The following is a 25153-nucleotide window of genomic DNA, read 5'->3' as shown; positions in this document are numbered from 1 at the left end:
TAGTGCCTCTAGAGCAGAGACTTGGCATCAGGCTGGTCCCTCGGGCCCACAACAGCTGCCTTGACTGGCAGGGGTGCTGCTGGCCCGCCGCAAGCTCCCATCGGTTTCACGCACTGCTTTGTCTGAGCGCTCTCGGTAGAGGCCGGGACCTCCGCACCAAAATTCCCTGCGGAGCCTTTGCACTCCGAGCATGCTCTTTTGCCTCACCACGTCGGCATGAGCCCGCTGCATTCATCTTCCCAACAGAGCATGTCCTGGCACAGGACAGGAAAGGCTGAGCAGGCCTTCCCCTGCACCGCTGGCTCCAGCTAGGGCCTGCCAGGGTGCGGAGCACAGACCGGCCATTAGATCTTCCTGCTGTCAGTTTTTCTCCTGCTAGTAAGGAGTCAGAGTAGATGGAGGTGGGAGCAGACTGATTTGAATGTGCTGGCAAGAAAAGGAGAGCGGGGAAGGAGAGAGCAAGGCAGAGCAGAGGGATAAGGCGCTGGTGGAGGAAGCAGCCTGCTGTGCATTGAATTAATTAGCGGTCGTATCGGGGGGGGGGGAAATGCATCTGATCGTGTAATAGAGGATCCTTATGCAAGGGAACTGGGTGGACTTGACGCTGCAATTTTAGGGCACTGGTAACAGAGGGCTGGGGGGTGGGTACTCTTTTACATGGTGGAAAGGGGAGGAGAACGTGCTCTACACCTCTGTTTGGGTGGAAGGGAGATATATGGGAATAACTCTAAAACTTCTTTTGAAAATCCCTCAAATTTTCCAGCATCAGAAAGAGCTGCTAAACCCTTTTCAGAAAACAAGTAGTTGTATCTTAAGTTGTTATCATATACTTGCTTGATTGTAGGAACTTGGAAAAAATACAACATAAGTCCCCTTCTGCTGTCTGCCTACTGCTTTAGGCCAGACTATGGGACAGATGATAGCACAGAAAACCCTAACCGTTTAAAAAATACACCTTGAATTCATCAGTATTGTACCTCTTTTTGTGTTCTTTAGCCCTAACTGAACAGGTTAACATAGTGACTGTTACGTGATAGACATCAAACTGTTCTGCCAGGTCACTAAATGTTACGATGTTTTGGGTCTAGACCCTTAATAACTGATGGCTTACAGGGACGGATTTTTTGTAACCTTTTATGTAAAGCTGTCACCACATGCACAGTGCAAGGCCAAGGTGTGTTACTGCACCTGATTTTTGTGACTATGGGTTACAATTCTGGAAGTGAGTCCTAATTTTGACAAGAAAGGACTGGGGCATGTCTTCTTTTAACCTCAACAGGCACACTGCAGGCAACACCAATACCGACTTTTTCATATACTAGCTGATGGAGTACATTGCACTTGTATTTGCTTGGCCTTCTTCAGTTCTTGAGGCCCCTGTGCTGATGTCCTGCTCACTGCTCCCTTTCAAATTGGAAGCGAGACTTACTCTCCTGTCCAGAAACTCTGTTTCATGAGTTGCCTGGAGATTCAAAGCCAGATGCAGATTGGAAGTTGCTATTTCAGGGTTAGTAGAAGAGAGCTTGCAATCAGATGCAGTCTGCATGTTGCTGGCAGCTTCCATGAGGCACTTGGACCCAGGATTCTGGACCAAGGACAGCATTGTAACAAGTCCAATGTGACAGAGCCTGTACTGGAGAATCCTAAAAATAAAAACATGCTAAAAAATCTTCTCCAGTGCTTCATCCCCACACTTACCCCATTTCAGACAGAAATAGTCTAGAACAGAACAGAATAGTTCCAGTTGGAAAGGACCTACAATGATCATCTAGTCCAACTGCCTGACCAATGAGGCTACTCAGTTTCTAACACTTCCATCCTCCTATCTGATAGACATGCTGAGTAGCTAGGGTATCAGGATGGACTTTCAAGTATTTTTGAAAACTAGGATCATGAAAGGCAGTAATGGATTTAGACCTGGGCTAAAAGCAAACAACTGCTAGACAACCAGTAGTAATGGTGGTAGTTTCAAAATGATTTGTTGTTTGGTTTTTGAAGAACAACACAATGAAAAGTTCTTGGCAGTTGCTTTCTCCCTCAGACATGTTACTACTCTTCTGTATTTTAATGTGTATCTTTCTATCTAAAGCTAACTTTTAAAAAGTCTGTATTCATGTTTGTATCTGTTAATATTTGCCTGTATTAAAGATCTGTGTGGGATGAAAGAAAATTCTGTTCAAGACACAGAGTCAATGAATGAAAATAATGCTTTAAAGCTCTACTGGGGCTTCTGGGCAAAGATCTTACACATGTAGCTTCAGTGTCTCTAAGACAAAAAAATGTTAGTAGCAACAAGCTCTTTCCAGTTCTACACCTAGGCTGCTGAACTGCCAGTGCAAATTTGATGTATTTCCTTCTTGTGCTTTTATGTTATACTGAAATGCATTGCTTGCCAAAAGTCATTCCATGAGTGGAAGTTCATATTAATGTGTAAGCCATAACTCATTGCAAGATAAAAGCTTGACATGGTAATGTATCTGTTTCTCTATTTGATTACAGTAAGAAATCCAATCCAGTTTTGTCTTGGAAGACATTTTCTATTCTTGGTCTTTCCTTTGATTCCTAGTAGATTCTTTTTTTTTTTTTAAAGAAATTTTAGTTGAGTATTCTTCAGAGGCAGTGACTCTTAAACCTAGGCAGGATCACAGGCCCCGATTTCAGCCCAGCAAATCCAGTTCCATTCAATACTTCTGCCAAGTTTTAGGATAAGCTGAACTATTTGGTCTGTACATGGTGTTCTAGTCAGTAACTACTAGCATGGGTGATAGAAGGAGAATTTATAGTTGATTGTCTCAGGCATTTTGTCAGCACAATTCTGTCAAATGCACAGACTTGAGGCCAAAAGTCACTAGCTGGAGAGGATGCTGGAGTGACTGCAGGTTATGGACACCACAACAGAACTTGGTTGCCCTGACCCTAACAAGTAGTGGAGAGCTTGCACAGAGTCAGGAGGTTGTCTTAAATACATCCTAGAGGTGGCTGGAGCTGATACGGGGTGGGGCTTGCACTGAAATGGATGGGGAACCCTCAGAATATTCTGTCCTCCTCAATACCATGGGAGTAGAAATCTTCAGCAGTAAACAAAGCACCGTGGGAAGGCCAGAATAGCAGAGTTTCCACAGTGAACATCTAGCCACAGCCTTAGCTGTCTCACTTTATGATAAGGGGGATCTCAGATTTCTATTTAGGAAGGGCCTAGAAAGGCCAGGATTTGCAGCAGTACCCTAAGATGCAGCATTTTAGCTCTGAAGCTGTTTATTTCAGAGAGTTTACCATAAGAACTGAGCCATATGGATATTACCAGAGACAATAATCAAGAGGATCATCAATGTTAAGCATCAAGGGATGTAAATCTGTTTCAGGTAGTAAGGCAGCGTAGGTAACTGTCACACCATTTCTCCTTCTCCAGCTTGGCAGTGACAAGGAAAATGTTAGTAATGTACTAGCTAAGGCTTTTTCTCCCCAAGGAACCAATACAAACTATTTCTGACCAAGAACACCACTCTACGAACAGCTTCTCATTCTATTTGACACAGTGGGTCAAATTCTTTATTTCTTATGTACAGAAAGACCACAAGTGCTGAGGGGAGTGTGCCTTAGGAATTTGCTGAGGTGGTAAAGCAGCTAGACACTGCAGACTGGTATGGTTGGAGAGTTGACTGATGTACCATGTTCTCTGAGAAGTTTCAATATTCTGTTTTGCCTGCCTTGTAGACTTTTTGTCTCACCCTTGAGCCTATTATCAAATCTGGGCCTGATGGTCTCAGTCAACCCAGAGTCTTAACATCCATCTGTTAGCGCTAAAGCCAGTCTGCCTGGCTCAGTTATTAGGATTAGGGCAAAATATCTTGTGACTTCAAGTTATGTTCTCAACTTAGTCATCATGGGCCCTGGTGTAAACAGTAACTTGCCTTGCCCTTTCCCTCTCCTCCCACTCTAACCGTCAGTTAGGCACATACTGGGACATTTCTGACATGCAGGGCCAAATGCAGCTGCATGTCTTACCCACTTAGTAGCTGCATTGCTGTTTGCTGGATAAAGCAGTGCATTAATTGTAGGCTTTATTGTCTTTGCCAGTTTTACTGGTAACAGTAAGGAAAGGTTATGAACTAACTTGCTGCAAAGGCTGAGCACAAACTAGTCCTTCATTTCAATTAACAGTGCTTCACTGTAGTGAAAGGCCAAGAATTAAGGCCAACTTGAGACACTAGTCAAAATTCCAAATTTGTACCTTGTTGTGGTTTAACCCCAGCCGGCAACTAAGCACCACACAGCCACTTGCTCACTCCCCACAGCAGGATGGGGGAGAGAATCAGGGGGGTAAAAGTGAGAAAACTTGTGGGTTGAGATAAAAACAGTTTAATAATTGAAATAAAATAAAATAATAATAAATTGTAATGAAAAGGAAAATAACAAAGAGAGAGAAATAAAACCCAAGACAGCCAAGTAATGCAAATGAAAACAATTGCTCACCACCAACTGACCGATGCCCAGCCAGTCCCCAAGCCATGCCCTCCCCTGCCCCCGCCAACCTCCCCCCTAGTTTTATTGCTGAGCACGATGTCATATGGTGTGGAATATCCCTTGGGTCAGCTGGGGTCAGCTGTCCTGGCTGTGTCCCCTCCCGACTCCTTGTGCCCCCCCAGCCTGCTCGCTGGTGGGGTGGGGTGAGAAGCAGAAAAGGCCTTGGCTCTGTGTAAGCACTGCTCAGCAGGAACGAAAACATCCCTGTGTTATCAACACTATTTTCAGCACAAATCCAAAACATAGCCCCATACTAGCTACTATGAAGAAAATTAACTCGATCCCAGCCAAAACCAGCACATACCTGCATGTCCTACATAAGACACAAAGACATTGATCTTAATTGAGCAGAACAAATTTAAAGGCTGTACAATTATTTTCCTGGATGACATTGCGGAAGACACAGACAACAAGAAATGAGTAATGTTTCTCAGTGGAGAAAATCTCCACAGTAGGTAATCTACTTCAAGATCCACATAATGGCCTATAGCTTCAGTGCCTCTGGATCAGGAAGGAATTGAAACCAAAAATGAGGTTAAGTTCTAAGTATTGCAGTGTCTAACTTATTCTTGGCCTTTGGACTGGAATCTTGAAGCATGTCTTTGGTGCCTCAGCTATATGTACAGGTGCACATCTGAGATTAAGACAGACAGACAGAGCGAGCTAGATACTTAAGAATGGGCTCCAAAACAGCTGGCATGCCGTGGGAGAAGGGCACTGCTACAGCTGAAAAAAAAAAAAGTTGTTTTAAAGCCATCCCTTTCTGGAATTCCATCTCTTACTCTGTGATGTAGGGTGATAACCCGAGACACTTTTTCCTTTAAAGTTGATCTTTCATATAAATATTTAGAAGCTAGTTTATTTGGTGAGGCTGGGGCACCACAGGGTTCCACAATTGCCAGTCCACACAGACAGCACACAAAGTGGACCCTGAGTCACTGGCCCTGATGTTTGCTGCAAGTACTCTTTGTGCAGTTTTAGATGATATAGCTGGTTAATTAATAAAAGGCGTCAGCAGCCATCACAGCAAAGACCGGAACTTGGGTTTCCCCCAACTTTCAGACGGCATTTAAGCCAATGTGGGCGGAAAAAATAATAATAAATAATGTCCTTGGAAGTGAGAAGTCCTGTACAAGGCAGTCCATCTGTACACCATCAGTCAGTCTTCTCCAAAGCTCTTTTGAGCTTCTCTCAGATTGTCGTTGCCATGTGACATGCACAAACTGGGGCAAAGTAGTGCAAACACAGTTATTTAAAACATCGTCGTCTTTATGGAAGCTATCGGATTAGACTGTTGGACTTAATCCCATTTAATGTCTTTAAAGGCTGGGCTCAGAGTGGCAGGGCTGACAGGTGCTCTGCATCGCTGGGAGCAAGCACTCCCACTCGAGCAGGGCACTTGGCACTTGGCGCAGCCAAACTCCGTTCCCAGCTTTGAGCCTCTGCTTTTATAGCAGAGGTTATTTTATAATAGGACCTACAGTGGGCATTGGTCTATGTGAATACAACATCTATCCCATATAGTTCGTCATGCAAGCTAAAGGTGACATAATGATCTGCAGGAAGGGGAGGGAGCTCTGTGTCTTCATGATGAGCGAGGCTTGGTTTAGTTACCTCTTGCCTCAGAGGCGACTGCCGGTGTTTTGCCCTCTGCGCTGCCTGGTGAGTGAGGCAATGGTGGCACGTAGCTCCTGTGACAGGAAGAGACGATGACCCTGAGGGGTACTGCTGGCCCAGGGGGTGTGTGAAGCTGGCCGGTGCAACGAGGTCAGTACAGCAATAAGCAAAGCATTTATAATAATAGTGCTGTACTGCTTCACGCTGCGTTCCTCAAGGGGCGCTCAGCAGGCCTCCTAACACCACAGACACGAGCGCGGCGGGTGACTAAACCCGCCACGGTCCTGAGTGGCTCCCCTGAGGCTAAGATGGCGAGGGAGTGGCAGTGGGGGGGCAAGATGGCGGAGGGGAGGGAGGGCCTCACCCCGCCGTCAAGAGACTAAGGAAACCAGGGCAGGAAGCCTCGCGGGGGCATATTTAAAGTTTCCCTGGCAGCGCAGTGAACAGAGACGGGCAAATACGCCCTGAGGTACCGCCACTTCCCCCAACGACAACGGGGGCTTCGCCTCTCCCCCCCCCGCCAGCTTCTGTGGGGCCGGTGGGTCGCCCCATCCCCTGAGGAGCCTCCGGGGCGGGGCTAAGGCGGAGACCCCGCCCCTTTCCCCAGCGCGGGGCGGGGTCTGTCCGGATCGACGCTACTCTTCCGTAAACACCACCCAGCCCTTCCCCCGGCCTTCCCCCGCGGGCAGGGCCCATTCAGCGCGGGGGAGTCCGCGGAACCGTCTTCCTTTGTCATTTCGTATTTCTGCCCGCTTAGAGCCGGGACCCTGGCGGAATGAGGAGATACGGACCGTTTCTGTGGGCACAGGCGCAAGTTGACCCAAGTCCCTCGGGCTAACTCGCCGTTGGCAGGCAGGAAAATGTTACGGGCTCCCCCGTCACCGGCAGAGATGGACGCGCCCAAGGAAGACACTAATAGTCCGGGCTGGGTCTATAAATCGGGGGGGGGCCGGTTAAAGCCCCGGTGAGCGCCGGGCAGGAGGGTGAACTGCTGCTGCCGGGCCGCGGTGAGTGACCGGGGTGAGCAGGGGCAGGGCTGCAGCTGTGCCGTCCGACGGCGGTGCCCTCCGGCACGTACAGGCCGTGAGCTGCGGGGTGAGGCCGGGTCAGAACCGGCCCGGGGGCTGCTGCCTTCCTGGGGGGGGGGGGGGGGGGGGAAGAGTGGCGGGCTGGCGCTCTGCTCTGGTTTGCTGCCCCGGTGGGGCTCCCGCTGCAGCAGGAGGGTTTCGCAGCCCTGTAGTGCATCTCTTGTCCCGTGTCTCCTGGACTGTCGCCGTCCCTTAACGCCCGGTGTCCGCCAGGACGATCCGTCCCGACGGGCACAGCCGCGGCGGTCCGTCCGTCCGTCCCCCCCCGCAGCCCCGCTGCGGCAGCGCAGAGCAAGGGCACCCCGGCTCCCTCCCCGGGGCATGCGGGGTCGGGACGCTTGGAGGCGGGCAGCCTTCCCCGGGGCTGGCAGGGAGAGGGTTCCCCTTTCCCTTCTCCTCCTCCCTTCCTCCCCCCGGGCCTGTCCTTGGAAACGCTGTTTGTTTTGGTCGGCGAGCGCCAAGCTGCTGCCTCTGGTAACTGTTAAAAACATGGGGCCGGGGGAGGAGACAAGGCAGCGAAACAGACGGAGGAAGAGGAGGAGCGGCCGGCGGCGCTGAGGGGAGCCGCCGGGGGAGGAGGGCGGGAAAAGCGTCCCCGGCCTCCCCTCAGGGGAGTCGCGGCCCCTCGTCACGGCCCGGGGCGGTCGCGTTGCCTCAGCGCCTGAGGGGAGGGTCGCTCCCGCCCGCGCACAGACCTTGGGGGACACGTACTCATCTCGCCCTTGCGTATTTTTAAGCCTTCGTCAAGAGAAGTCCGTGTGTAGAGGGAAGAGCTGCGGAACGAGGAAGCTAGAGGAGAGCCATGTCGGCTACAAGTGACAGGGGAACAGAGGCAGCGCGGGAGACGGGGGGCGAGGGGTGCGCGGCAGTCGGCGAAATGTCAGAAATGAGGCGTGAGGGAATTCTGTAACTCTTAACAGAGGCTCTTTGCTGCTCCTGTGCCGCGAGTGCTGGCAAAGGTGGAGTCAGTGAAAGGGAAACTCGAGTCCAAACGAGATTCAGTCGGTGCCAGCTTGAAGATAGTAAGAATGTAAGCCTAGGAGAATAAACAAAGTTAAGGTATTCGTAGTGGTAAAACTGGACAGAGCACTTGAAAGGTGTGCATGGATGGAGGGGCTTACTGGAACAAAGCAGGGCTGTGGAAAAACTTTTCTTGAAGATGGTATCTGAAGGAAAAAAAAGCCTTCCAAACCGTCTTTTTTTTTTCCCACAGGTGCTTCATAAAATAACTTCTAAAGGAAGCCTTCAGGAATAAAAGGCGTGTTTGTGTTCTCTAAAACTAATCTGATCTTGCAATCTTGATCATTTCTAAGTGAATGATCGGGTTGGGTGATGTGACTGTATAAAAGCAAGATGCCTTTAGGCATCTACAGTGTTGCATTCATTACATTGTTACTAAGAAGAATAATCCAAAACTGTCTAAATTGCAGCAGAAACCATGACAATATGGTTCTTAAATTAACTGGAATCTTGGGGTTTGTATGTTTAGAAAATACTTTTTAGCTCGGTGTCCCATTTAGAGTTTATCCTTAAAAAACTGCAGAATAGTACTGATCAGAAGAAAGCAAACAGTGTAATGAAGCCTACTGTCAAGGTATCCAACCTAATATAAAAGCAGACATCGGATTTTTTTAATGCAGGAAGAGTAAAGCAGGTTGTAACCACAGGCTGACCCTTTAATAGAATAGGTAGGATATTAACTGTGTATTAAAACAACAGCCTAATATGTAATACCTAATGAACAACTCAAAAAATAAGAAGATGGTATTGTCTATTCAAGATGGTGAGTTACAAAGAGATCTTGAAAGGCTAAAGGGCTTCTGAAATATTTTTACTTCAGAATGACATTAATCTAAACTTAGAATTACATGTGAACTTGGTCCTTAGTAATTTATGAGAAGCTCTATGCTGTTTACAAAAGCATAAGGAAAAGCAGCTCTTCCAGTCTATGCTACAACGAAAGTATGAACTTGGTTGTTTATTGTTGTAACTAATTAGAAAAGCCTTTTTTTGGTTTGTGCTTCCCTTTGATATGCTCAGTGAATGTACTTTTCTCTAAGCCTTTTAGCTGTCAGGCAGCATATTTAAAAACTGTAGATAGCGTGTCTGGATTCTGCTTATGTTATGTATTCACGTATGTTTACTTTGATGTGCTTGCTGCCTTGTTTATCTTCTAAACTTAGAATTCAGCAATAATGTTCTGAATCTCCAGAATACACCCATTCTTCCTTACCATTCCATTTGAGGCATCCTACTAGGAAATACATATACTGTGGCAAAGATTGCAGTGTTTTTTCAGTGTATCATTTCTTGTTGTATTGTTGAAAATTCTTATTTAAATTAAGCCTTCTGAAGCACTCTACTGACAAGTCTGCTATCTGTACGTGTGCATGTATTGTAGGAACAGGCATGGTCTCGATACATCAAAATATGTCCTGGGCCTCTTTGAAATGCACGTTATTTGTTGCTGAAAGATCCTGGGACGAGTATGTAAAGACTTAATGTATACAGAAATTAAAATTCTACCTTAAAGATTTGGTCTTGGGAATCAAGATTGGGGTACAAAATGGCAATGCTGACTTGCCCCCATGGCTGGTTTAGTACTTCTGTGAGGAGCACCTTGCAAATTTGAATATTTATTAGAATTATACTGACAGTTAAGAGGAAGTTATTGAAATGATGATGTGTAAATTGTGTGAGAATTTGGGGGGTGTTTAATGTAATTTAATTTCTTCCATGTTCTTAACACCTAGACTCAAGCAGCAGACACATCTTGAAGCGCTCTTACTAGGCGAGTGATTTACAAGATCTTTTGGGTCAGTGCACTGCTAACAACGTTAATCAATTCTTTCAATGGACCACATGCAACATTAACCTTTCAGAGGTTAGTTATATATAAATAAAGGGGTTTTAGACATGATTAAAGCCTGGAAATACGGTGTTCTGATGCTGATCCAGAAACAATAGCGGGAGCGTAATAAAAGCTTTGCAGGCTCTGTAGGGTTACTGTATTTAAGTGAGCGGTTCCACATCAAGAACCTGGAGCACATTCTACAGTTAGGTTACTCATCACAACTAGTTTCTAGTCAGTGCTAGCTTTGAGATCTGTAACACTAATCTTAATCAAAGAAATAGTTTTAGTGTCTTGTGTAACATTAACTAGTGACTCATTTCTAATTGTAACTTAAACAAATACAATTTCCAGGTAAAAAATATCTCGGCCTCCTGGTTTTCTAGGTTGTCTTGCAACTCTCAGTCTTGTTTAGTCAATACTATTTTAAATACCTGCGTCTTTTCAGTTGCTTGTTAGAAATTATAAAATTGCTGTTCTAATAAGAGTTACGATGTTAAGGATCACAACTAATGCTTTAAGTCTTGAACCCGTGACCTCTATGTCCTGATCAAAAGTCTCTCTTACCAGCTTCTCCAGTAAAGTAATAAACTGTCGGCTGTGCTCTTGCTGAAGTGATTAATTCTTTTCACAAAACCCAGCATAAAACATTACATAAATAAGGACTCAAATACATCCTCTTTCCTCTTGGGAGAGGAGGAGGGGTAAACATACGCTTAACAAATGTTAATCATCTCAGTTAACAGGGGAGTACTCATCAGTGTAATACCTCATCAAGTTATAAAGGCTTATTCAGGATGAGCTGGTACCCAAGAAATCAAATGCTCGAAGCTGTAACTAGGTGCTAGTATAAAGAAATCTTCATTCTTATTCCCTTTTGTCTATCTCTTGACCCCACAATATGTTGTTCACATAAGTACACACAAAGATCATCCTTTTGCTGCCAAAAGTGGCTTTTTCAAAGTTCAGTAGTTGCCAAGTGTAGTATTCCTTGCCTGCTGAAGTTGATGCAATTTAATCATAAATGAGGTTTTATTACTTAAATTTGCTGATGAAAAGCATTGTTGGCTATGTCTTTTTGTAAAGTCTAGTACAGAATGCTTCGTGGCCATAATCAAAGATGGGCAGCTACTTTTGGTATCTGGGCCAAATTCCTTTGGTGGTAAATATGGCTGACTTCCAGTTTCTCATTTTAATATGATTATGAACATATTTTTCACTTCCTGTCATACAACTATTAATCATCTCTATCGCACTATGCAGCTGTCCAAATTCTCTGCAGTTGCAGATTATCTGCCTGGGAGGCAGTTTCTTTATGTAGACAGAAGCACTGTGAAGCATGACACCTCTCAGTGTTATTTGTCCTCTATGCTGAATGTAATGTTAGAGGCTCAGAGTTACCATTTGACTTAAAACAGAAAACCCATCCACCCTCACCCCTAGGAGGAGTATTTTTTGGGTCTATGCCATTGTTGATCTGATTCTGAGTAAAGACCCACCTAAAGCAGCAGGCCAGACTTTCAGCTACACCCTGTCAGAAATGTAGTTTTCTGAATTATTTGCCTGTTCTCCCCCAGCACTTCTGTGTTTGCTTAAGAGTTGTTACACTCAGTGTAGTCTGTTTGTGGAAGGAAGCTAATTGCTAAACATCACTTGTTGGTGAAGTCAGGTGGGGGATGGTAACATCATGAGGTGCCTTTATGGATGTTGAGAACTTCCAAAATTCTGACAACAAGCAACTTTAGGGGTTACTGTGGGCAGTCTTATTTTTAAATATAACCAATTTACAGACTGTCTCCAACATAACCATTAAGGAATGAAACAGCAGAAGGTACAAAACTTTCTTGCGGAACAGGTGTAGTTTGTTAATAACTGTATGATTTGCATGTCAAGCTAGATCCTTTCTGTAACACCTTTTTAAGAAAGGCAACTATTGTTCTTCATTCACAATATAATGATCGGTATCTGACTTTTGAGAAACAAATGAGCAAGAAAATAGTAAGTGCTTGTTTTACAGGAAGTGTATTTGTCTTTCCAGGTTGTTTACTGTAGCAGCTGAAGTGAATCAGAATGCCTCTCAATGATGACCAGAACAGTGATTCAGATTCTTCACGCCTCTCTGAAAGCACAGCTTCTTCTAGCGACTCTGAATATTCAAGACAGAGCTTTAACAGTGATTCTTCAAGCAAACCCAGTTCCCCAGCGTGTAAGCCTACTTCAACCTTACCTGCATTGTGCATAAACAGATAAGGCTAACTTATCTTTTCTTTTTGCTGTCATGGGTAGAACCTGGGATTCTGAATCTCTGTTTAAGAGTATTAAGAGAAAGGCATGACTTTCTCTCTGTTGTGAAGCAGTGTGTCTCCTTGTGTGCGGAACGCCACCAGCAGCTGTATCCGTGGGGGTCTCCCTGTGCACTCCTTCCCTTCAGAAACTGTAAGAAAAGTGTGCCACCATGGACGTCCTAATCTTGAGCTAATCTTGATGTTGGTAGCAGTCTCCCACTCAAACAGATACAGCTTTGTGCAAAGGGTGGGTTTCTTCTGTTTGCTCCATACACTTAAAAATTAAATCTGTAACTTACAGATTTATAGTATTTACATCAAGTTACATGAAATTAATCTGAAATTCACACTTTTCTCTTCCATAAATATTAGGATCAAACAGAAGACACACGTTTGCACAAGGAAGGTATTTTGAGTAGTGATAAATAAAACCTTGGTTAAGATGTGCTTCATGTTCACATCTGTAAGCATTCTCAGACCATGCATACTTTTTAGCGTCTATGTAAGTGAAGTCTTACATTAAAACAAGCTTGTTAGCGGAGCTGCAATTGGCAGCTGGCTCTTTGTCTTTCTTTCTTACCAGTCTTCAAAGGCTTAATTCCAAATACTAAATTAAATGACAGAATTTGGGTGTTTAGAAACCTTGGGAATTTACGCTTGCTTTCCAGTGTAGAGTTTCTGTTATGTTGTTAATACTTATTTGTAAAAAGGGAGTATAACTTATGGTGCATCTGCTATGGAATACAAGTGGGGGGTTCTCAAGCCAGTAACTTCAGAACCTTCTCTACAGGCAGTAAAACCACAATATAGCCATTGTGTGCTCGGAATTATAATGGACATCTGGTATCTGTTATTGCCCATGCTTTTGATCTGGTGGATCTTACAGAACAGTCAATAGGAAATCTATGGAATGCAAGATCCTGTTTCAAAGGAAAAGAAGATACCTTAGTTACGATGCAGAAATATGAAATTGCTCCTCAAAATGTTATGAGGTTTGTGTGGTATTACCCACACACACACACACACCCCCCTGATAAGCTGGGAGTTCCCTGAGATGGTGTTTTAAGAAGATATAAAGACCTGGTAATCCTAGGTTGTTTCTTCTAGAGTACTAGAGTCCAATTAGCAAGCAGTAAAATTTAGAAATTTTAATATTTTCAATTGCACTTATCAACTATAGGTATTTGGCTTGAATTGATCTTGTTTGTTCCAGCAGCAAGCCCTCCCAAGACTGTTATTACATTTGATGAACTGATGGCAGCTGCAAGAAATCTGACAGACTTGACTCTAGCTCATGAAATTGCTGTAAATGCAAATTTTTGCATAAAACATGAAGACTTCCCACAGAACAGGTAAGAGCCTGAATTTTGCAAAAAGCAGCACTGGGGCTGGGCAAGAGAAAAGTGAATGAAGCAGCAAATTAAGAAAACCAACCAAAAACCCTCAACCCAAACCATCTTGGAAGGCTATGGATTTTTATCCTGCACCTCCAGGAGCCACTGTCAAAGCTGTCTTGCTTGGAACAAGGGTTGCAGTCCAGCTGAGCTGATACACTGTCCTGGAGTATATTGCTCTGTCTTGAATGTCATGTGGAAGATAGAAGGCTAATGTAATATGAATGCCCATAGTGAAGATGAGTATCAGTCTGTTCTGTGCAGTTCCAAGCCCTGTGGAAAAGATGAAATGGTGGCCACCTATGCAGTTGTATGTAGCAGTGCATTGGTGCCATTAGTGCTAAGAAGACAGAGCTCATCATGAACATATCTCTAATATTAGGCCCAGAAGAGATGCAGAAATACCTGGAGATCCAGAGGAAGTGAGAAGTAACTTCCCTAATGTAGGTAGCTAAAATGTTCTTGCTTACGGACATGTCCATTTTAAAAATGACCCTGGTCTTTACTTTGAGAAAACTTAGGTTAAAAAAACCACAGGTTTTTAATTGCTTAAGTCCCTTAACTGATAATTGGTTATATGACAGAATAGTTTTTGGGAAAGCTTAGTACACAACATGCCAGGTTAGGACAACGAATATAAATTCAGTAAGGAACCTTACATCTGAATTGCCAGGACCACTTTATAAAATACAGGTGTTTTAGGAAAGACTTGTCAGTCTAGACCACACTTTGGAAGCTGATGATCCACAGCCCAAGAAAGATATGGTTGCAGGGCACAATAGCTGGTGAGGTGCGTGTTTCCAACAAGCGATCAGCCTAATCTAAAACACTTCTACCAAGGATGAAAGCTAGCTGGGAGTCTTTTCTGTATCTAATTGACTTATTCCACAGCTTTGCAGGCACAGTGAAACAAATTGTACACAAGGCGTTTTGGGATCATTTGGAATCGGAACTGAATGAAGATCCTCCAGAATATGAACATGCTATCAAGCTCTTTGAGGAAATTAAGGAGGTAATGTTCCTCCTCCCCTGTGCCCCAGTATTTTTTTTGTGTCAGCTTAGGTACGAGTGTCTCTTAATTCACTGAAGGGTCTGCTAACTCAGTCAAGCCATCACCTTCAAGTTCGTTCTTTCAAGATGAAACTGTGATTATTCAGAACTGCAAATAGGTGTCTTATAGTATATTTATATTAACTGTGAATATGGCCATGAATGCACAGTGTCATGTCCACTCAGCTTTCATTGCATGACAGCTAGTTACAAGACCTCTCCTTTCTCAAAGCTGAAATCTCTACTAGCATCTTTCTAGCAACATACTGTGAGCTTAGGGCATGAACAGGAGTATAAATGTGACTGCACCTGCCCGTGTAGACTTTGATTGTTGCACAAGGGAGCATACAGACCTTCAGTCCTGGCACAATACTAAGTCTTTCAAAAAATTTAAGTTATAAATGTTTGTTTTACAGGGCAGCTTCCCAGTTTTTGGAAGAGTTTCATTGTTGACATGCTTTCTGGCTTGCTGGCTTTGAGCATTTTTGCAGAACTGTGCTGTGATCCTTTTAACAGTCCTTTTTTCCTGGTACCTTAGATAATGTTCAGTCTTAACATGTCTTGTTATAGCTGGTCAGCTACATACACTTGACGTTAATACTAAAATCTTACTTCAGAGTGTTTGCTAAGTGGTTTGGTTTTTATTGATAAGCTTTTCCTTTTTTTTTTTTTTTCCTACCTTCTATTTTAGATTCTTCTTTCCTTCCTGACTCCTGGAGCAAACAGGATTCACAATCAAATTTGTGAAGTTCTAGATACAGATCTGATAAGACAGCAGGCAGAACATAATGCTGTTGATATTCATGGGCTAGCTAACTATATCATCAACACTATGGGAAAGTTATGTGCTCCAGTAAGAGACAACGATATAAAACAGTTAAAAGCAACTGACAATATCGTAGAATTACTGAGGTTGGTATTTGGGTGTTTTTTAGAGGGAGAAACCTCTTTTCTGAAAGAGTACTAGGTAGTAGAAGAGGGAGGTAAAGTCTTGGAAGTTTTAAATTGTGTCAGTTTACATAACACCTGTTTTCAAATTATAGGAAAACTTATTTTTATATAGAAGCACTAAAGGGGAGGAGCTATGACACACTGTGACCAGAATATTATGTGTATCTTTTTAATGAAATGGGTAAAATGCCTACATCAGACACTGCCAGCTGTGAATATCTAAGGCACTGAACAACAAAATAAAGCACTCTTGCAATAATCTGTGTTTCAGAGACTGCTTTTTCAGTCTTGTTCATCCTTACAAAATTTAAGCAGCACATTTGTACTGTTCCTTCTCGAACTGTTTATTGCATGCTTCCTCTAGGAGGCTGAACTTTGTATTTTAAATCTCTTTAGTTAAGATCTTATTACTTGAATAAAATATTTGCATAAAAGGGCAGAAAACAGTTTACTACTCCTCAGTACACTGAAATAGTAAATGGTAGTTGTTCTCCTGTTTTATTGGAGTTTGGATCATATACAGGAACCAAAGCAACTGGGTTAGAAGAATTGTTTCTCTTGGTGCAATTGGAGTGACTAAAAAATTAAAATCTGTTCATTTAGGCTGAACTGTACCAATTGATACAGTTCTTGAAAACCCTTATCTTTCTTTTACGGGGTCATAGCATTTAGTGATGCTACATATTTATCCTGTTCTCTATAACTTATACCAAGCCTTATAAACAATACTCCTTCAGATATCCTGGAAGACAGGTAATATACCTGTTACACTGAAATACCAATGAAGGAGTTTACTTCTCCTAGAATTGAAATTAAAGTGCTGATATAGGTGTGCCTTGCATGTGGTGGTTAAAATCAATGGGCTATTGTAACTGTTGAATTTTAAACTCCTCCTTTCAGACAAATATTCCGTGTTTTGGACCTGATGAAAGTGGATATGGCTAATTACACAATTCAAAACCTTAGGCCATACCTTCAGCGTAATTTGGTGGACTATGAAAGAACAAAATTTCAGGAAATCCTTGAAGAAACACCAAGTAGGTATCATGCTGTATTTAATTTAAACCTTTCTTTAAAAAGTGGACTATTTAAAGATGTGCTCTAAAATCTATCAGTGGCAGGTAATTTGGAGAAAAACTTCAATTTCTTGTCTGGATCTAATGCAAAAATTATTTGACAGACAAGCTACCAATGGGCAATTGGTTAACTTGCTATGAAGTATGTTTCTTTGTAATCTGGGGTGCTTTCAGACAAATCTGTATTTTCTAAATTGGTTGGTATCTGAAAAATAAACAATGGCTCTTAGCATCTCGAAGCAGAAGCCCTGCATACTGAAGGATGAGACTATGTCTTTTGTACGCAGTGAGTCTGTTTTTAGTCTGAAGTAAACATGTAAAACCAGTTAGTGTGCCTGAAAGCTGGTAAGGGACAGGATTGATTTTTTTTATTTTTTTTTTTTAATAAAGAAAAGGTAGGCTCTGAGGAAAACTTAGGTGATGCAAAGTCAACTTGATCCACTATTACAGGTTTTGTATTATATGGCTAAACAGTGCTCAGGAGAATATATTTTCCAAGAAGAAAAAGTAAACTTACTAACATCTGAAACAGGGGCTTCTAAAATGGGAACCCTGAGCCACTGATTCAGCCTGCAATGTTTATATATACAGCCTGAGAAAGAACTCTTTAAAAGCATTTCATTTGCAGTCAATACAGTGTATCTCCCTTCACCTCCACTTTTCAGTCCTGTGCCCCAACTATTAAGTGGCCTCCCTGAAAAAGGGGAAAAAAATGCTTTGTGAACTTGGACTTTGAAGCTTTTTTTACCCCAAAATCTTGGCTGAAGTCTAACAATTTGTTGTTGGGTTTGTACAAGCTAGCTAGAATACTAAGGTGACCAATGGAAGATGCTCAGTGGAAAAAAGTGAGGGAGACAATTTACGTGTGTGAAGACTCAGCTGTCCACTATGTTTGTTGAGTCTTCAGAAGTTCAGTACTCTTGTTTGTGCACAAATCTTTCCCTCAAGCTAGTGCTCATTTTGATGGAAGTGTGCACTAAATTTCTGCTGATTTGCAATGCTTAGGTGCCCTGGATCTCACAACAGAATGGATAAAGGAATCAATAGAAGATGAATTGTCATCTATTTCTGATGAATCTTCATCATCCCCTGGTGCTGATAGTAGTTCTAAACCAACTATTAGTCCTACACTGGTGCTAAACAACGGCTACTTGAAACTGTTACAATGGGATTATCGCAAAACAATTCCAGAGGTAAGAAGTGTATTTCAGTGTCTTCAGATCTCTAGCTATATAAAAACATTGGTGTAGTATAATAATCCTGCTACTGATGACAATAGGTGAAGTATTCTCTTGCACTGCTTAAACTTCTGAATAGTAAATTTGGAATTTGGAGAGTATATGCTAGTCTAGTTTCTGAAATATGAGATGGGCAAGTGAACAGCTAGAAAAGACCGACCTAAAGGTTGTTTTCCCTCTATCCAATCATAGCTCACTAGCTCCACCCTAAGAGCAGTCTTGGCCATGGTCAAAGGCTGGGCCTTGTACTGACAGCACTTGGCTGTCTGTATCTTTGAGAGAACTGACTACAGCATCCTGTTTTCCTAAAAGCAGCAGGAATTGGTGGGATCACTCTCGTGTTAGGAAAGGATCAGTAAAAACTTGAAGCCCTCAGAGTAGATATTCACCCTTTCTCAGTGCATGTAAACTATTGCTTCAAGAATCAGTGTTCAGTTTTTTCCCTCCAACTCCTGATTACTGACTGCTGCAACTTTCCATAAAGTGAATTTGAAATTGGCCATCAGTCAGGGCTAAAATTAGCATCCGCAGTGGGTTCCTTAGCTATACTTAGGGTGGCCTGGCAGAGAATTTGCGAAATACATGGGGATGCTTTAGTGCTCTCGGTCAGTGGATGGAAGGGAAACCACCTTATTCTTACCTTCCTTCAAACAGATTTGAATAGGAGTTACACACAGGTATCCTCTGGTGGATCTAGTTTGTCATGCTATGAAATTACTACCAAACAGTTGAATGTTAATGCCCCTGTGCTTCTTAGGAGAGGGATGTGGTTAGGATGAACTCTTTCTAACCTAAAACAAGTCACTCCAGCTACATCTTGCTGTGGGAATTACTTAGATTCTTGGTATGATCAACTGGCTTTTTGCTGGTAGCAGGTTACGTATCACTTGCAGAACCTGCTCTGGTGATTGAACTGGTGGTTGTCAGGCACAGTTGTTCATCACTGTCTATCAGTTACAGATTATGGCATTTTTCAAAGGACAGCTGAATCCAGAAGACTATTCTGTCTGTAACCTTGATCATGACAATGTCCTCCAGATCCCCTGAGCGTTCCACATCATGGGCTGAATTGTTGGTTGCAGATTTGTGAGCAGTGATGAGGAATAAGGTGCAGTGTCCTCAATTTCCTCTGCACTGAAGGCATTACTTTTCTTGCTGCCACAGACTTACTTCTGGTACTCATACATAGTGCCACTTTGTGCAATACTACATATTCGGGGTACTTCAGCTGCTGTCCCTTCTGACTTTGCATATTTGTGATTGAAAATATTAATGCTTCATGACTACATCCTATATATGCCCTTTTACCTGCCTCTCTCCCTCCGTATTCCTAAATTAGTATTATTGTTTCAATTCTAGACTCTAATAACAGATGAAGTTCGTCTTCAGGAGTTGAGAGAAAAGCTCAATCAATTAAAAATCATAGCTTGTGTTTGTCTCATAACAAACAATATGGTGGGTGCAGCAATTGTAGATGTGCCTGATTTTGCTGACCAACTGAAAAGGATCTCTGTTCCTCTTCTTGAAGGCATGAACAAGAAGTAAGGCCTTGTTTTTATCACTTCTCATAATTTTTTTTTAACAGGGAGTACCAGATGGATCTGAAAACCCTTGGAAACAATTCAAATATCATAGTCGGTGCTTGTTAATAGTAGGAAGATAACAAATTTTAATAATCTATATTCCCTTTACAGTATAAGTCTACTGTATGTTAGGCACATGTTTTCAAAGTTACATTTTAATGAAATCTTAGTCTTGATGTTAGTCTACAGAATTTGGGGCCTAGTACTAAAGTTCATTCATACACTCCTAATATTGGAGAGCCTGTGGCAATACATTCACTAAATTGTCTTGCCAGTTGCTTCAAACTTGTGGTAGGTAGGTTCTGCTGCCACTTGCATTACAAGCAAGTCTGATGGGATCTGAAAGGTGTCTCATAAAATAGTTTTCCACTCTGCTTTTTCTAATGAAATGCTGTGCATGTGGCCCAGGAAAACGCCTAAGTATATGAGCAAAATGAACTGGTGTCACTGCTGCACTCTTGAAACGATTTTTCCTGTTTGAATCACAATTGGGTCGTTATTTTATCTTCCATGTGGAGATTTGTCCTGTATCTGGAGATGTACATGAATCTCCAAAAGCAAAAGATAACTTTTCTAAACTCTCTCATTACAGAGAGCAGGTTGAAAATAAAAGGGAAAAGAGACAAGTGAGGTTGCCTTACAACCTATGCTACAGAAACTGCGAAAGTTAACACTTTTCTATTTCTTTCTTCCAGAACTTTTGATTTGAAGGAGGCTCTGAATGCTATTGGTGTCCAGATTTGCAGCAAAGTGAACAGGTCTCTAACTGAAAGAGGTCTTCCCACTCTTAATGAAGAAATGCAGAGTAATTTAATGGGTCAAATCGCTCATATTGTTGAGGAGAATAATCCCGTCAGTTCCTTGATTGGTTAGTAAGATAATACATGATTGTCTTATCATATGTGTCTGTATATAAACTTAACCCCAGCAAGCTTAATCAGCTGTCTAAATTATTTTTAAACACTTCCTTACTGCAGTAAAATACTGGGTCAACTAAGAGTAAGGAGATGTTGTTTACCTATAGATGGTGTTCTTGGTATGCTGCAGAGCATGGTTAGTCATAGCTAGAAATAATTTTAAAAGTGTCTGTACAAACAAGGCTAGACGTGCTAGTATTTTGGAGAAGAATTTGGAAAAATGAGTACTATTCAGTCTCCCTTCTGTCAGTTCTGTGTTTAATCTTAGTGGTTTTTATTTTTCTTTGAGTCTTACTTCATATTAGGTAATGTAACTTGTTACAGCAGGCTTATGCTGTGTCCACCTTGGAGGAACCAACTTTAAGAAGCTTTCAGTATTGTTTCCCACTACAACATGGGATTGGGAAAGAGTAGTTACCTACATTGTTGGATTTTTTTTTCCTGTGCTGATGTGCAGGGTGCTTACAAAGCAAGTATGGCTTCATCCTGGGTTTACATTTGTTCTGAGCATACTTCGTATTCCATTTCAGACAAACGAATCCAGTTCTTCATGAGAAGTTTGCTTGCTCTTCCAAGTTTTCAGAAGTCTATGCCTACTATGCCAGGAGGCCTCTCTGTGATTCAGACGGAGATGGAGTTCATTGGATCTCAGTATGCAAGCATTGTAAACTTTAACAAACAGGTGTATGGACCATTCTATGCAAACATACTTAGAAAACTACTTTTTCCTGAGGCACCAATGGGGAAAGCAGAAACAGAAACACCTACCACTTAAAAACTATGACCTATTTCTGTACCCCTTTTTTACCTTCCAAGACAGTGATCTGACTTCCCCACTAAGAACAGCCCACTCCAGTGACTATTAATGAGAGAGATTTTGTAAAATGTATGCAGATACCTTCTGCAATTCACTGGAAAGAAATTCATTTCAAGGACATATATATTTTAATAGACTAAATTTGTTTAATGGATTATGTCACTTGTAATAGCCAGTGAATTATTAGTTTTCAAGGCAAGCATCTATTACGATTTGCAGTGGGAAAGAGCTGGCAAAGTACTTACTGTTTACCACCATTAAAACTTAATGTTATTTTTCAACTTAAATATATTTACATATAGCAATGCAATTATGAAATGACAAAACAATTGTAGATAAAATGTACTATGCTTACATTGTATTTTTGTAGAGCAACATGTAATAAAACAGTTATGTTTCTGAAAAGACTTTGAAGGAAAAAAAGTATAGCATAACTGCTTTTGTAACCAAAACCAGGTTCATACTAGGCCAAGTTCTGGTACTCTTGCAATTACTGGAACCAGAACTTAGCCTTTGCTATGTTAAGGAATGCCAGTATTAGAAGCTGTTGGGAGTATAGCAGTTACAGAAGAAGCATTCACCACTTACAGTAGGAATCATTCAGAACTTCTCAACTGTAATTGAGATTAATGATAAACACCTAAGAAACATGATGTTGGCAGGGGAGTGGAGTAAATTTCTGTATATAATGTTTATAAACATTTTGTTTATTTAGTGAAGGTCATACAGATCTTAAATCTAATCCCTAATATGTGTATGTACTGATCTTTGATCTTAATGGGTATTAAGTATTGTTAAGTTAGGTCTTTCTGACCTTTATTCCCAAAAGCACTTGAGAGTGACCTTACAGAGTACTATAGAGCAACTTCCCCTTTTATATTCTGTTGGATGAGGGCATAAGCTTTTCAAAACATATTCTTGGGTCTGAAAGAAAGAACCCAAATGATTAGTCATTCTTGAAAATGTGATTAGATTCACTTTTGCTGAATCTGTGAGAAATACTGCAGTTTCCTTCAAATTCCTTTGGAATAGGTCCCAATACTTAATTCCCACTTAAGGCAACAGGAATCTTGCATACAGAAAACGATTAGGCTTGAAATTGAGAAATGTGGAAGTAAATTTCTGTAAGTCTACACAGGCTTTATTTTGCATATTTCAGATTACTGGGAATAGATACTGCTGGAATACATATTATAGACATGTTCTTGTCTTTGAAATTGAATCATAATTTACTTGAAAATGATCTTTTAATATATTACCATATAATAGTCCTTTAAAAATGTCATATATATAAAAACTTCATGTGGTACAAGTTATACAGCTTGTTTTTAATATTTTATATTACAAACTATTTTTATGAAGAGACAAAGAATTGCCCATAAAAGCTTAATGTGTTACACAAACCGTATGTACATTACTATGTCTATCATAAAGGTCTAAAAACCTGGGCATTATTAGCACTGTGGTTTTGTAGTCCATTTTTACAGAATTGTGTACTCTTTTTAGTAAGGGAAGTGACTTCAAGTCAGTTGTTCCTCAGTGTCCAAGGACTTTGGTCACATGTACGTGATAAGAAAAACTTTCTTCAAAATGCCTTTTTAGAAAATAAATTTCTCTAGTGCACTTCTGCTTTATCCCTTGTAAAAACATTGCACAACAGAAAGGTGAATATGTATTTTAAAGGGAACTGTTTCCTGAAGCCTGAAAAACCTGAGAGAAAGGAACTCTTAGAATATAGTAATTGTGCCACTAGGTACAACAGGCTTTCTCAGATGAATATGAAATTTTGATCTGCAATTCAAAATCATCAAAAGAATGCATTTCAAAAGCAATTATGGGGAATTAAGTCTTAGTGATTTGCTACATCTTTAGAAATACCTAAACTATTTTGAGCTTCAGCGAAAAGAGGATTTTATGAACATTTGAACATGATTTATAACATGATTATGAACTTTTTATCGTAATACTTTATATGCATTCTATTGTAAAAAGTATCAAACTATAGATCTTTAATGTACTGGGGAAACTGTCATACTAGTTTTTACCAGTAAATACTCAAAAAATAAGGATTCATTGGGTTTTTTTCATGATTTTTAAGGTGACTTGCAAAGGGCATTTTATAGCATGGCCTATGTTTCAAGTGATTGTTTAATGTATCTTAATTTTTATTTAATGTTTCAAACATGGACACTGCATCTGTTTAATGTCATGTGTTGCATGCTGTTTATGCTACCGTGGCTGAAACGTACTTGCCTCTATTCTGAAGTTGTCCTTGTGAAACAAGATGCCATTCTGTAGCAGCTTTCTTTGTTGAAATACAAATATTTGAGGTTTTGTATGCATTAAATTTTGTTTGTGATACCACTGGTGGTGAAAAGTCATTTATGCAAACTTGCTTAAATGTAATGGATTGTTAAATGCCGAAGATAAATGACTGCACTAATAATACGTTGTGACTCTCTTCTTTTTCTGTAACTTCCCAGTTGCAGCTGGAGTGTTAGAGTAGTGACTTTAATCCAGCTGCACAAATAACATGCAAAACAGTCACTTGCTGAAATTGGACTCCTTGGAAGAAGGTTGTACTGGGTTTGCATGGCAAGATTTTGATATGAAGCTGCTAGAACCTACTCCCCTATGTCTGATAGAGCCAATGCCAGCTGGCTCCAAGATGGACCTGCTGCTGGCAAAGGCTGAGCCCATCACTGGTAGTGGTAGCACCTCTGGGATAACAGATTTAAGAAGGGGGGGGACACACCTGTGCAACTGCAGCCAGAGAGAGGAGTGAGAATATGTGAGAGAAAGAACCCTGCAGACCCCCAGATCAGTGAAGAAGGAGGGGGAGGTGGCGCTCCAGGCACTGGAGCAGAGATGCCTGTGGGGAAGAAGACCACGGTGAGGCAGGCTGTCCCCCTGCAGCCCAGGGAGGTCCACGGTGGAGCAGATCTCCACCTGAAGCCTGGGGAGGACCCCACGCTGGAGCATGTGGGTGCCCAAAGGAGGCTGTGATGCCGTGGGAAGCCCATGCTGGAGCAGGCTCCTGGCAGGACCTGTGGACCCGTGGAGAGAGGAGCCTACGCTGGAGCAGGTTTGCTGGCAGGACTTGTGACGCCGCGGGGGACCCACACTGGAGCAGTCTGTGCCTGAGGGACTGCACCCTATAGAAGGGACCCATGCTGGAGCAGTTTGTGAAGAACTACAGCCTGTGGGAAGGACCCACTTTGGAGAAGTTGGTAGAGAACTGTCTCCTATGGGAGGGACCCCACAGTGGAGCAGGGGAAGAGTGAGAAGTCCTCCCCCTGAGGAGGAAGGAGCAGCAGAGACAATGTGTGATGAACTGACCCCAACCCCCACTCCCTGTTGCCCTGTGCTGCTGGTGGGTGGGTGGGAGATAGAGAAAATCAGGAGTGAAGCTGTGCTTGGGAAGAAGGGAGGGGTGGAGGGAAGGTATTTTGTAAGATTTGGTTTTATTTCTCATTACCTTACTCTAATTAGCCTAATTGCATTACTACCTAATGTAGTAGGAACAAACATTTTGGAGTAGCTGACTTTGGAGTAAACTTATGTCTGAAAGCTTGTCCTGTCTGATAGAGCTTAGGTTTCCTGTAAGTGACAGTAATAAAAAAAAATGAACAAAGAACTTAACCAAACTCTAACAGGTGCTTGGTTTGGAAAGGTAAGAAGGAACTCTTAATCCTCTAACTCCCACTTTTAATTTATGATAGTTTTCATGATTTCCAATTACATACCAACTGCAGCTGATGG

At 42.0% G+C, this 25153-nt stretch overlaps 1 protein-coding gene across 5 annotated transcripts; it reads left to right on the top strand.

The window, feature by feature from the left end:
* The first annotated feature begins 6896 nt into the window (after window positions 1–6896).
* On the top strand, window positions 6897–23839 carry TCP11L2 (t-complex 11 like 2). Of its 5 annotated transcripts, none has more exons than XM_069807402.1 (11): window positions 6898–7148; window positions 9983–10113; window positions 12119–12286; window positions 13579–13717; window positions 14651–14771; window positions 15501–15721; window positions 16661–16797; window positions 17842–18029; window positions 19434–19615; window positions 20353–20525; window positions 21105–23839. In XM_069807402.1, exons 3-11 carry the CDS (start codon window positions 12151–12153, stop codon window positions 21347–21349), a joined length of 1542 nt encoding a protein of 513 aa, XP_069663503.1. In that variant the 5' UTR covers window positions 6898–7148; window positions 9983–10113; window positions 12119–12150; the 3' UTR covers window positions 21350–23839. The 5 variants fall into 5 exon arrangements, with proteins under 5 accessions (XP_069663505.1, XP_069663503.1, XP_069663507.1 ...); XM_069807405.1 differs by having other exon boundaries at window positions 6901–7148; window positions 13582–13717; XM_069807403.1 differs by lacking the exon at window positions 6898–7148 and adding an exon at window positions 8723–8823.
* Window positions 23840–25153: the final 1314 nt, after the last annotated feature.

This window comes from Haliaeetus albicilla, chromosome 19 (assembly GCF_947461875.1).
Source record: "Haliaeetus albicilla chromosome 19, bHalAlb1.1, whole genome shotgun sequence".
Taxonomy (NCBI): Eukaryota; Metazoa; Chordata; class Aves; order Accipitriformes; family Accipitridae; genus Haliaeetus; species Haliaeetus albicilla.
Note: the sequence above shows the minus strand (reverse complement) of the source record. Positions and strands in the feature narration are given on the sequence as shown.